The sequence below is a fragment of the Gracilinanus agilis genome, chromosome 3 (genome assembly GCF_016433145.1).
Source record: "Gracilinanus agilis isolate LMUSP501 chromosome 3, AgileGrace, whole genome shotgun sequence".
Taxonomy (NCBI): Eukaryota; Metazoa; Chordata; class Mammalia; order Didelphimorphia; family Didelphidae; genus Gracilinanus; species Gracilinanus agilis.
The window spans coordinates 426,728,124-426,740,731 of NC_058132.1; the positions used below are offsets into that span (position 1 = coordinate 426,728,124).

Here is a 12,608-nt window from a genome sequence, read left to right on the forward strand (position 1 = left end):
ATAAGAAAGAGGTAAGAGAGGTGAATGAAGTCCTAGAAAAATTAGATTTAATTGATATGTGGAGAAAAATAAATAGGGACAAAAAGGAATACACCTTCTTTTCAGCTGCACATGGTACATTCACAAAGATTGACCATGTAATAGGACACAGAATCATTGCAAACAAATGCAAAAGAGCAGAAATAATAAATGTAACCTTCTCAGATCATAATATAATAAAAATAATAATTAGTAAGTGCACCTGGACAGGCAAATCAAAAACCAATAGGAAATTAAACAATATGATTCTCCAAAACCAACCATGGTTGGTACTGGCTAAGAGATAGAAGGGAGGATCAGTGGAATAGACTTGGGGTTAATGACATCAGCAAGACAGTGTATGATAAACCCAAAGAGCCCTACTTTTGGGACATGAATCCACTATTTGACAAAAACTGCTGGGAAATTTGGAAAACAATATGGGAGAGATTAGGTTTAGATCAACATCTCACATCCTACACCAAGATAAATTCAGAATGGGTGAATGACTTTAATATAAAGAGGGAAACTATAAATAAGTTAAGCGAACACAGAAATATTTTAAAACCAAGCAAGAGTTAGAGAAAATTACAAAATGTTAATTAAATGGTTTTGATTATATTAAGCTAAAAAGCTTTTGTACAAACAAAAACAATGTAGTCAAAATCAGAAGGGAAACAACAAATTGGGAAAAAAATCTTTATAACAAAAAACTTTGACAGGGGTCTAATTACTCAAATATACAAGGAGTTAAAGCAATTATATAAAAAATCAAGCCATTCCCCAATTGATAAATGGGCAAGAGACATGAATAGGCAATTTTCAGGTAAAGAAATCAAAAGTATCAATAAGCACATGAGAAAGTGTTCTAAATCTCTAATAATTAGAGAAATGCAAATTGAAACAACTCTGAGTTGTCACCTCATACCTAGCAGATTGGCTAAAATGAAAGAAGGGGAGAGTAATGAATGCTGGAGGGGAAGTGGCAAAATTGGGACATTGATGCATTGCTGGTGGAGCTGTGAACTGATCCAACCATTCTGGCTGGCAATTTGGAACTATACTCAAAGGGCTATAAAAGAATACCTGCCCTTTGATCCAGCCATACCATTGTTGGGTTTGTACCCCAAAGTGATCATAGATAAACAGACTTGTACGAAAATATTTATAGCTGTGCTTTTTGTGGTGGCAAAGAACTGGAAAGGGAGGGAATGTCCTTCAATTGGGGAATGGCTAAACAAACTGTGGTATATGCGGGTGATGGAATACTATTGTGCTAAAAGGAATAATAAACAGGAGGAGTTCCAGGTGAACTGGAAAGACCTCCAGGAACTGATGCAGAGTGAAAGGAGCAGAGCCAGAAGAACATTGTACACAGAGACTGATATACTATGGTAAAATCGAATGTAATGGACTTCTGTACCAGCAACAATGCAATGACACAAGACAGCTCTGAGGGGTTTATGGTAAAGAACGCTGCCCACATTCAGAGGAAGATCTGCAGGAGAGGAAACATAGAAGATAAACAATTGCTTGAATACAGGGGCTGAGGCAGACATGATTGGGGATGTGGACTCGAAACTACCACACCAATGCAACTAACAACAATATGGAAATAGGCCCTGAACAAGGACACATGTTACAACCCATGGAAATGTGCGTCGGCCATGGATGGGGGTAGAGCGGGGGGTGAAGGGGAAAGTAGGGGCATAAAGTATGTAAACAGGTTAAAAATGAATATTAATAAATGTTTAATAAAAAAAAGAAATGTGATGGTTAAGTCAAATACATTTTGTTTTTACATCAAAAACTCCCATCTCACTCTAGGCCAATACTGATGTTATTAATTCTATTATTCCTCCTTCCTCTTTTATCTCTTTATTAGTCATTCCCTAATTGTTACATACATCTTTAGACTTCCATTATTTATAATGAAATATAACTGCTACAGTTATATTTTTAGTCCATATCTGAGATATTTCATGAATTTTTAAAAATTTGCTGTTGTCTTCCAGAAAATTATCATATTAAAAGGACTTTTAAATAAAATGACCCCAACTGAATCCTCTTTAATAATAAAAAGTATTACTGCATAAACTACTAGAAAAAATCACCCAGGGGGAGTGAATAGAAATTTGATAAGGCTCACTATTTTTTTAACTTCTCAGGAAGATCTAGTCTTCTGCTATAATACAGAAGTAAAACTTTATTCCTAATTAAACAGAGCACATTTATTTGATTGAAATTTAACTCCTTTACTACTTTTGTTCATTTTTTGACTAGAAAGGAAAGGCACAGGCTTTATTCCAATCAAAAATTGTTCATAATAGAAACGTACCAAAATATTATTTTTGTCTAATAAGCCAACAAGCTAGTCAGGTAGAAAGTATTTATTAAGTACCTATTATGTACCAGGCACTGTGTTATTTATAATTCATAAAATCCAAATTTAACAAAAAATTTTTGCCTATTAAAATTCAAATAGAAATGAAATGGAAAGGGATAGAAACTAAGTTTCAGATTTAGTTCCCTAACCCAAGAAAGAAATTCTCCAACTAGACAAATTCAAATTCATGCACAAATATAAAAGTCTTCCAAGATTAATCTCATCCTGGAATTATATCTCCATGCTAACCAAGTATAGAATGATAAATTAAATTAAACTTTCTAATATTAGCTTTTATAAGTGTTTACAACTTGAGTGAAAAAATAATCTTTACTTCTAATTCCAATCAGATTTATTTGAAAAGTTATTTCTCATTAAATTCTACTACCTTCACATACTCCCTCAAACCAAGAGAATGTCAGAAGTTAATAAATATCTTATGTTTTTATACTTTACATGTACTTTGTTGACCATCACATTAAAGGGTGAAAGGAAAATAAACTTCTTCCTTACTGACACCTGTGGATCTTGGTCTGGTTTTAGAAAATGAAGCTATATTCATTCACAAGCAAAGTTATTACTAAGCATTCTGGAGCTTTGCAACAATGCCTGGCATATAGTAGGAGCTTAATCAATGTTCATTGAGTTGAACTGACAATTCGATGCCATTGAAAGTCTGGTGGAATACAGCAGTGTATATACCCCTAGCTACATCTTAGAAGCAGTCATATAGTTTATCTCCTTTTCTTCCTCTAGCTCCCAATTCAGCTTACTAACCCTTTCCTAGAGTTGGCCTTTTCCCATTACTATTTTAGGGAAAGGGAATGGCAAAAGACTTTGAGGTTCTGGAATGAGTTAGAGAGGAAAAATATTTCTCTGGATATCAGCTTTATGACTCCTACCAAAGCCAAAAAAATATTTCAATACATCCTATAATCAAATTCTGCCTATTGTAAGGATGTTAAGAGGTATGATACTTTATAACTAAGGTGTGTAGATACATATACAAAAACATACATGTCATTTTTTTGTCCAGGAATATGCTTCAACACTTTTGCTAAATGGTTATGAGACGCTGGAAGATTTAAAGGATCTAAAGGAAAGTCACTTGATTGAACTGAACATTAAAAACCCAGAAGATAGGAAGAGGTTGCTATCAGCAGCTGAAAATCTACTTGATGATGAAAGTAAGTTGTCATAGTTTTATTTAGCTGAAAAAGATAACCATTTCAAGGGAAATGGAGAAATCACTGCCCATAGTAAAAGTCATCACTTTTCAAAGAACCTTACACATTTATCTTTCCCCTAAAAACCAGATGTTGAAAGACATTTCATGGCAAAAATCCAATTGTTTCTTTGATAAATTGTGTTGATTATAAATCACCAATTCATTATGCTCTAAAAGTTATTGATGACAATCTCCTTTCATCTTCCCCCCAAATAATGACACTATATTCATTTTTAGTTCAAAGACATTACGGAAAGTCACTATACACTTCTTTGCACTCTGCACCTGTATGCGTTATTTCAACTCTCTGGGCCACAGATTCCTTATGAATAAAATGAAGGATTTGGACTACATTGATTTTGAAGTCATTTTAAATTCTATGACCCTGTGAAATGAGATTGTAACAAATCCATTAAAAGTTTCATTATGAGGCACTGTACAAAAATATTTTAATTTTTAAAAATAATGATAACATAATTCCCTTAAAGGAATTTTGTTTTTAATGAAATCTAGCAGAAAGTGAGAGGCTAAGTGAACTAAAAGTGATAGTTGACTAAAAGAAGTATATACAACATGTATACAAAGTACAGTAATGTAGATTTGTTTTTGAGCTAGAAATTACTCATGATATAATAGTGCCATTTTTAATATTATTGTTGTGATACAAAGACTGATTTCCAATCCAATTATCTTATGGCATATTTTGTTATTTTTCTAGAGTCAGCATAAATATACTACTATAAACATAACATTATGAGACATTTTGAATAAAGTGAGACTTTTTTTCTGTGACACATAAATTGATTGACTCAATTTTAGTCAAACTCAAATGATATTGGCAGTGATGGTGGTGATGATGATGATGATGATAGCAATAACATAACTTTACTTGTGCATATTGTTTTACAATTTTTTTAACTGTTTCCACCTATACTATATCATTTTACTCAATGAGAACTTAATTTATCATGGTCTTTTTGTGATCTTTTTGTAAATGTGCATTTCATAGATGAAAGAAAAAATTGAAGCAAAAGGGGAGATAGACTTAAAAATTCAAATGGTCAGTTTAATTCCATTCAAATGTAAATGTTTTATACGGGCAAACAGGACTGTTAGTTTCCCCTACCTGTCTTCTCTTAAAGCATATCCTTACTGGTGATCTGACAACATTACCAACTTTCTTCATATTGGTTGTAGAGTCTATGAATGTAGTTGTATTACTGTTTCCAAAGTGCTCTTATCACAAGACATAGAAATGATCAAAAGAATGAAAGATAACTCTAAAAATATAATTTCCTGCCATTTTGTATAATTCTTCAAATGTTGATCTGTCATTTTATACCTTATCAAATATATACATCAGAATTGAAACTTTTTTTATAACTTGATTTATAGCAGTGTAGATCAAAGGGATCTTCCTTTTTACCTTATCCAACACTATCTCATAAATATGTCTTGTTTATTTTCCCTGGACTTTCCTCCTTTCCTTCTTAATCTGCTAATTTTCTATCCCTCTTTCAAAGCCATACTAAAAAAAAATCCACAAAACCCTCTCTTATATTCCTCCTGTTTGTAATAAACTTCTACCTTAAGCTTTACATAATGCTTAATTTCAGACTTCTATAGCACACTTTGCATGTAATAGTTGTTGTGTGCAGATGCAAAGCATGGAATCCCTGCAAAGGTACAGGGAGAGCCTCACCCAGAATTCCAGGGGACCCCCTGGAGAACTTTGGGTGAGGGGCAGTTGAGAAGGGTTGGAGACAGTTAATTTGTGGGGGTGGATGTGAGCAGACACTCTGCTTGTTTCTCCTGACTTGGGGTTTCTCCTGAGGTGGCCATTGTAGCATAAGCTAGTGATTTCTACTCATAGGGTTAGCCTATTTGTTATTACTATTCTTCATTAATATAATTATATAATTACTTAGTGATTAGAGAGTAAGATATTTATCAATAGCAAGAGAGCTAGTTTTAGTTAAATGCTTCATGCCCTCCAGTGAGGAGGGGGAAGGGGGCATCAATTTAACAGTTCAAGGTCACCTTTCCTTTATCCTAAAACCTTCATTAACTTCTCTAATTTTCCTTGTTAATTCCTAATATAACTTTTTACCTTCAAATCTGTGCCTGATAATTATTTGGGAAGATACTTACAATTCAGTCTGTATATTTAGTTTGAATCCTGTTGACTGCCAGTTTAAAGAAGATCTCCTCTGTCCTCAACAGTTAGATAGGTAGCTGTTATATCTCCTCTAACTGACCTGAGAGGAATATAAATTAATGAAAAGGAACATTATTGGGGTTTCAGCCATAACAGAAACTTACCAGAAGAATCTCATTCCTGTCTTCATTACCAACTGAAGCAGAAGCAGTTAGAGGGGGAGGGGTTTGAAAATCAGGAGTGTTTTACCCCCTCCTTTCCTCACTGTAGCCTGTCAATCTCTGGCTCTTGATTTAAAGCTCTATTTGGCCCTGACACATTTATCTGCTTCTCCAAACTATCTGTTATTATCATCATAACATAGTATATGTTACAACTTTCTATGTTGGTGTCTTAATTGTCCTAGAATTCTTCATTGGCAAGGACTGTTTTTTGTATCTCCCTTAGCATTTAGCAAAGTATTTGACACACAATAGAAATTTAGTAGATACATGTTAAATTGAATTAAGTTTTTACATAAATGCACTATTATAGCTTAGACTTCTTGAATCGCTATGATAGCTCTACCTTTTCTATATAATCATTTTTCTTTCTGCCACTACCATTCCACACCAGGTTCCCATTTTGACATTTGAACAAAGATTCTACATACTTCTTCCCAAAATATGGTGTCTTTCCATGTTTGAAAGAAAGAAACTTTAACTTAGTTGATTTTATAAAATTGAAAATATTGGCCAAAAAAATCAATAAAGTAGTTTGACACACATAAATCTTTATATAAATATATGGCCAAGTTTCAGAAGAAAAATGCAAAAAAAAAATTAGCTGAAATTACTCTACATTGTCAAAATTTAAGTCTAATAATTAACATGTTTTGATTTTTAGACTAATTAGATAATCTGAAGTTGTTAGAATACATTTCCAGAACACTTGTTATATAGTATACCATTCTCATTAAATATTATTTGTCTTATATAAAACTGCACTTTGCTTAGGAAATAAAGATAAGATAAGACTTCTTAGGATTCAGAACTTTGCAATAGTAGCTTATTTTATCTATTACTTCATGTTTATCTTTTACTACCATTCTAAAGATTAAATATAAAACTTCAGTGTGACTTTAATGATAAGGGCTGCATAAAGCTTAAAAGGACAGTTGATAGAGTGTCAGGTGTAGAGTAAGAAAGTCATTTTCCTAAGTTCAAATCTGGCCTTGAGTCACTGGTTCTGCAAGTCACTTAATCCTATTTGCCTCAGATTCCTCATCTGTAAAATGAGCTAGAGAGGGAAATGGCAAACTCTTCAAGTATCTTTGCCAAGAAAACTCCAAATGTGGTCACAAAGAGTCAGACATGACTGAAAAATAACTGAACAAAAACAAAAACAAAACAAAACTGAGAAGCCAAAGTCAAAAGTTAAAAATAAAGAATTTGGGGTTTTTTATCTATTTTATCTGACAATTAAGTAATACTACTATCTTCCTTCCCCTATTATTGGTTGGTTATAAGAACCTCTCTGACTTTTAGCATCTTTATTTGTAAAATGAGATATCTGCATGATCTATTTTACTGTGTTGTACTTCATTATAAAGTAGGATCTTTTGCTTTCCTGTGAAAATTCTTCTGTCTCTGAGTAACATAATAGCTATTTTACTGAATATAGTAATTTTTCTCTTTAAACTTTATTCTGTAATTGTTCTTTTTTCTACTTTAAAGGTTTTAAATAATATTCATGGAGTTGTATATGAGGAAGACAGATTAAGCTAATAGAATCAGAATTTTAATAGTAAAGAAAGTAAAAATCTATATCTTTGGTAGATAAACATTTTCTACTGTTTTTAATTGTAAAAGAGGTACTTCATACCTGTACTTCAATAATTATAGAAGATCAACATTTCTTACTTCTTTTTTTAATCATTGAATTAGTGGTATGAACTGAGTATAAACATGGCCTAGATATCTCTACTGAAGTAATAAAAAATGAAGGAGTTAAAGCCATTGAATGAAGTGGAATGGTGCAACACAGGAAGTTATTGTCTGGAGAGAAAGAACTATTCTTAATGGATTTTGTATAAAGGGAAAGGTAAAAGGAACAATTTATTAAGTGTCTGTTATACAGCAGACCCTGTGTAAAATGTTTATAGTATCATTTAATCCTCACAACTCTGGGATAATTTTAACAGTTGAAGAAACTAAGAAAAAAGTAAGGGGGAAAAGGGTTTTTGGGGTTCAATATATTAAAAGGTGGTCACCAGGGGAAATCTCCCCAATTTAGGAATAACCTCAAGTCAAAATTGACTTTATGGAAGTTTATTTACAATTGAGAAGAGAGATAGTAAATTAGGAAATAAGAATCTAACACAGTAGGTAAATTGCTACAATCCTCTAATTAATCCAGGTAGATCTAATTAACCCTCAGCCAAGAGTCAGAGGGCCAGGAAGCAAAGTTTCATTCACAGAGTCTATTAAAAGAAGTTCCTTAAGAGAAATTCAGGAAGATTCAGTCAGTCTTTAAACTCACCATGTGGAATTCAAAGAAGATATTTAAAGCAGTCTCACCAAGGTCTCAGCATTCCAACCAGCACTCCTCCATGAACCAGGAAAACTAGAAGCCCTCCTTCACCAGGAAAACTAGAAGCCCTCCTTCACCTGCCGCCCTCTTCACCAGAACCCCCTCTCACTCACTCAACTCCCTCTTTTTAAAAGGGGTCACTCATGCGTCACTTCCTGTGCCTCCCTCCTACTTTGCATGTCCAATCACAATAGAAGCTTCTTGTAGTACTGCCTGGGGGGCAGTCAGTTGACTCTGATTCATCACCCACTCTAGCACACATGGGAGGTGCTCTCACCTTTGGCTATTAAATCTAAAGATGGGCAGTGTAGGCTTAATCTAATTATCACAGAAAAATTCTAGACATTAAATATCTTGTCTAGGGTCACACAGCTAATCAGTGTCTGAGGTCTAATCTGGACTCTATCCATTGAGCAACCTATATAAATTGTTGCCTCTACATAAATATAAAGCTAGTTCTCATTCCAGAAACCCAAGCATTTTGACAGCCTGCAAAAGAAAGCAGTCTAATCAAGCTTTTTAAGGGAAGGAGGAAAAGTCTCTATGTTTTCCTTGACCAGAGAAAGATCTTACAAACTGAGGATGTACCGAGAGCTAAGTAAAAATTATACATGTCGAAGAAAGGAAGCTGCAGGTGTATATAAGGAATCCATAAAAAGCTATATGAAATCTAAGAAGAAATTCATTAAGGCCCTATCAAAGGTTGAGAAAAATATTTGTAGCAAAAGGACTTTTAGGAGCTGTGAGTAATCCTTGAGCCCTTGTAATCCTAGACTTTATGTACTTATGGGAGAATGTGCTCCCAAATGGGAGGAAGTTTTGCCACCTTAGTATGAAGTGGGGTACTTCATAACACGAGTCCAGACACCCAGAAATTTAATTATTGGAACCATTATTTATTGGTTAAAGAAGGAGAAAAGAGAAAAGAAATTATTATTACCAGCTGGGACAGCCTTTCCTAGTGGAAGCTATCCAAACTAACATTACAATATAGCTTATATAGGTTTACATGATACAATCCTTTCACATCCAGGTTCTTATTTGTCTAGACAAAACTCATTACAAAACCTCTGTAGTGATAAGTGGGTGACATTTAGGATATTTACTCTTCACATATACCTAAACACTCAACTTTAGTTAGCTATACGTTTGCCCTACATTCTATCCTGACCTATTTGTACCTAAACACTCATCCCCAGTTAACTATGAGTGTTTACCTTGTATTCCATCCTGGCCCATTTGTTTGTACTGTTGTCTTTTTGATATCTGGAATTTATGACTGACCCTTCACTTGCCTAGGTTGTTTGCCCACCTGGAGGGCCTAGGTCAGTTTCTTAAATAATGCAGGAATGGATTAATCTACTTCGATTCTACTTTATTCTTTAACCTATTTAGTCTACTTCAGGTAAATATCAGTTTCCTAAACCCAATTATTTCTAATTGATATAAATGAAGAGGCTATCCAATGTAGAACATAATTCAAGAAACCTCATCCCTTACAAGCTTTCAGAGTTTGCCCATAAGTGCCCTGAGTGGGAAATCACAGGTGCCCTCTGGTGACCCAGCCTGCCACTAATTGTAGAGTTTAGAAGAATGTGCACAAAGATACAGAAACACACACACATGAATATATTATGTATATGGATATATATTGCTTATAATGTTTAGCTTATCCTTTTAAATGCTATGCATTTTAAAATCTAACTAATTTTGAAAACATGGAGGTTAACAATCATAGTGAAAATGAAACTAAGTTGCAAGGCCTGATATATTTGAATCTCATATCGTATCCCAGCAATAAAATACTTGAATGTTTTGGTATAGTTGCATTTTTAAAATATATTTCATTATAATTATACTCAAATAGTTGACATTTGGTAACCATTTTCTTAACAGGCCTGTCCTAAAAATTGATGGTCAAATAAATATCTATCAAATACAGAACACTACTTTGAGAGAAAGACTTTGGGAAAGAATAATAAAAATTGGGGTCCTAAAATATTAAATTAAAAAATTATATTTTAATAATTTTAATAATAATGCTACATACCCTTTCCTACATTATGGGTGTATTTTGATTCTTTTCCATTGTAGGCAATGGAAATAAATTTTCCTAGAACTGTTCATTTCTGAGTGGTAATTGTGAGAAACATATTTAATATTCTGTAATATGTTATTTAATAAATCCCTGCTGTTCTTTTAACTATTGCACTATATACAGTGATCCCTCACCTATCTTAGAAGTTACATTCCAGAGAGCCCCCTACAATAGGTGAAAATCCTCTAAGTGGCAGTGTTATATTTATTTTATTATTTAAAATTATTTTAAGGCTTTATAAACCCTTCCCACTCTCCTATAAACCTTTTCCACACTCTTATTAACCTACACTCAATGAGTGAATCAGCACCCAGGATACAGAACACAGCGCTATGGTTGGGCTCCTTTCATTCTATCAGCCAATAATGTGCCGCAATAAAAGTAACAATACAATACAGAATAAGATTTTTTTTAATCCCTTCATACAGTGAAGCCATGATAAGTGAACCATGATCTAGCGAGGGCCACTATATACACTTTCAAGCCAAAAAGTTAACAATTTCCTTGTTTTCAAGTCTTACTATGGATTTGCCTTATACATTTAAACTAAAAAAGCCTTTCTCTGGTGGCATAATGAGATATTTGGATGAGCAATTATACAATTGTATACATTCTGCTTTCCCTGGTTTTGGAGATATAGTGCTGGATTTCAAATCAAGAAGATTTGGATTAAAATTCACCATCTGGCACTAACTACATAGCTGAGTGTCATTTAATCTTTCTGCACCTCAATTTCCTCATCTGCAAAATGAAAACAATAATACTTGTAGTAACTGCCTTACAGAGTTGTTAAACTCAAATAAGATAATGCCTTTAAAGCTTTTGTGACATAGTGCTTTAATTTTTTTTTAAACCCTTAATTTCGGTGTATTGTCTCATAGGTAGAAGAGTGGTAAGGGTGGGCAATGGGGGTCAAGTGACTTGCCCAGGGTCACACAGCTGGGAAGTGGCTGAGGCCGGGTTTGAACCTAGGACCTCCTTCCTCTAGGCCTAACTCAATCCACTGAGCTACCCAGCTGCCCCCTTTAATGTTTTGCAATTAATGAAAAACAAATGCCCAAATCACCTTCATGTACTTTGCACTATACAAGGTCAAAAATAAGTTCTTTCTAGAGCAGTGATTCCCAAAGTGGGCACTACCGCCCCCTGGTGGGTGCTGCAGCAATCCAGGGAGGCGATGATGGCCACAGGTGCATTTATCTTTCCTATTAATTGCTATTAAATTTTTTTAAAAATTAATTTCCAGGGAGCTAAGTAATATTTTTTCTGGAAAGGGGGCGGTAGGCCAAAAAAGTTTGGGAACCACTGCTCTACAGGAATCTTGTCTTGACAGTTTGATTTCAAATATCTTTTTAAAATGTGTTAATTAAATGCATTGTTTGCTTCTGGCAATTTCCCTTTTCAATAGTGATAAGTAAAAACAATGCAAAATAATGATAAGCGTATCCTTGAATCCCACCAATGACTCAACTTTAACTAACTCTTGTCTTTTATTTATAGCTATAGAAGAGGAAACTGAACCTTCATCTCTGTCTTTAAATCCAGATGTCACATTTAACAAGTCACAAATCAGTGAATGTCCCAGAGATTCTGGTTGTTTTATCTCATCAGAAAATTCAGATAACAGCAAAGAAGATCTGGAGTCTGAAAATTTGTCTAATGTGATAAAGAAAATTACTATTATAGAATCGAATGATTGAGCCTATGTTTTTCAACAGCATGAACAGATCCAAAGATGAGACTAATATATGAACAAAGTGAGTTATTCAAGATAGAAATATAGTAGTGAACTGTAGAATTTTTGATATTTACTAATTCTTAGAGTATATAGAGCACCAGACCTAGATGGGGGAACACCTGGGTTCCAATCTGACCTCAAACTCTTCTTAGCTGTGTAACCCTGGGCAAGTTATTTAAGTCCAATTTTCTAGCCTTTGCTGCTCTTCTGCCTTAGAACCAATACAAAAATAGAAGGTAAACAAGTGTTTTTTTTTTCATACTTCTTGATTACACACAAATTTGATTACCTTGATTTTTCAGAATTCTGATTGAAAAAGCTCTTTATTGTTTATGCTTTGTGTAATATAGAAATAAGAATAAATAAGAGAAAACGTTTGTAAAAACTTCCTGAATTAAAAGTTGTCCTTAA

General features: G+C 33.8%; 1 protein-coding gene across 1 annotated transcript in view; it reads left to right on the top strand.

Annotated features, from left to right (window-relative positions):
• Positions 1-12,159, top strand: part of SAMSN1 (SAM domain, SH3 domain and nuclear localization signals 1) — a 169,003-nt gene extending 156,844 nt beyond the window's left edge. Inside the window, exons 12-13 of the mRNA XM_044666919.1 lie at positions 3,441-3,591; positions 11,960-12,159. Coding sequence (XP_044522854.1) covers positions 3,441-3,591; positions 11,960-12,159 — 351 coding nt within the window. The remainder of the gene's footprint in view (positions 1-3,440; positions 3,592-11,959) is intronic.
• The last annotated feature ends 449 nt before the right edge of the window (positions 12,160-12,608 follow it).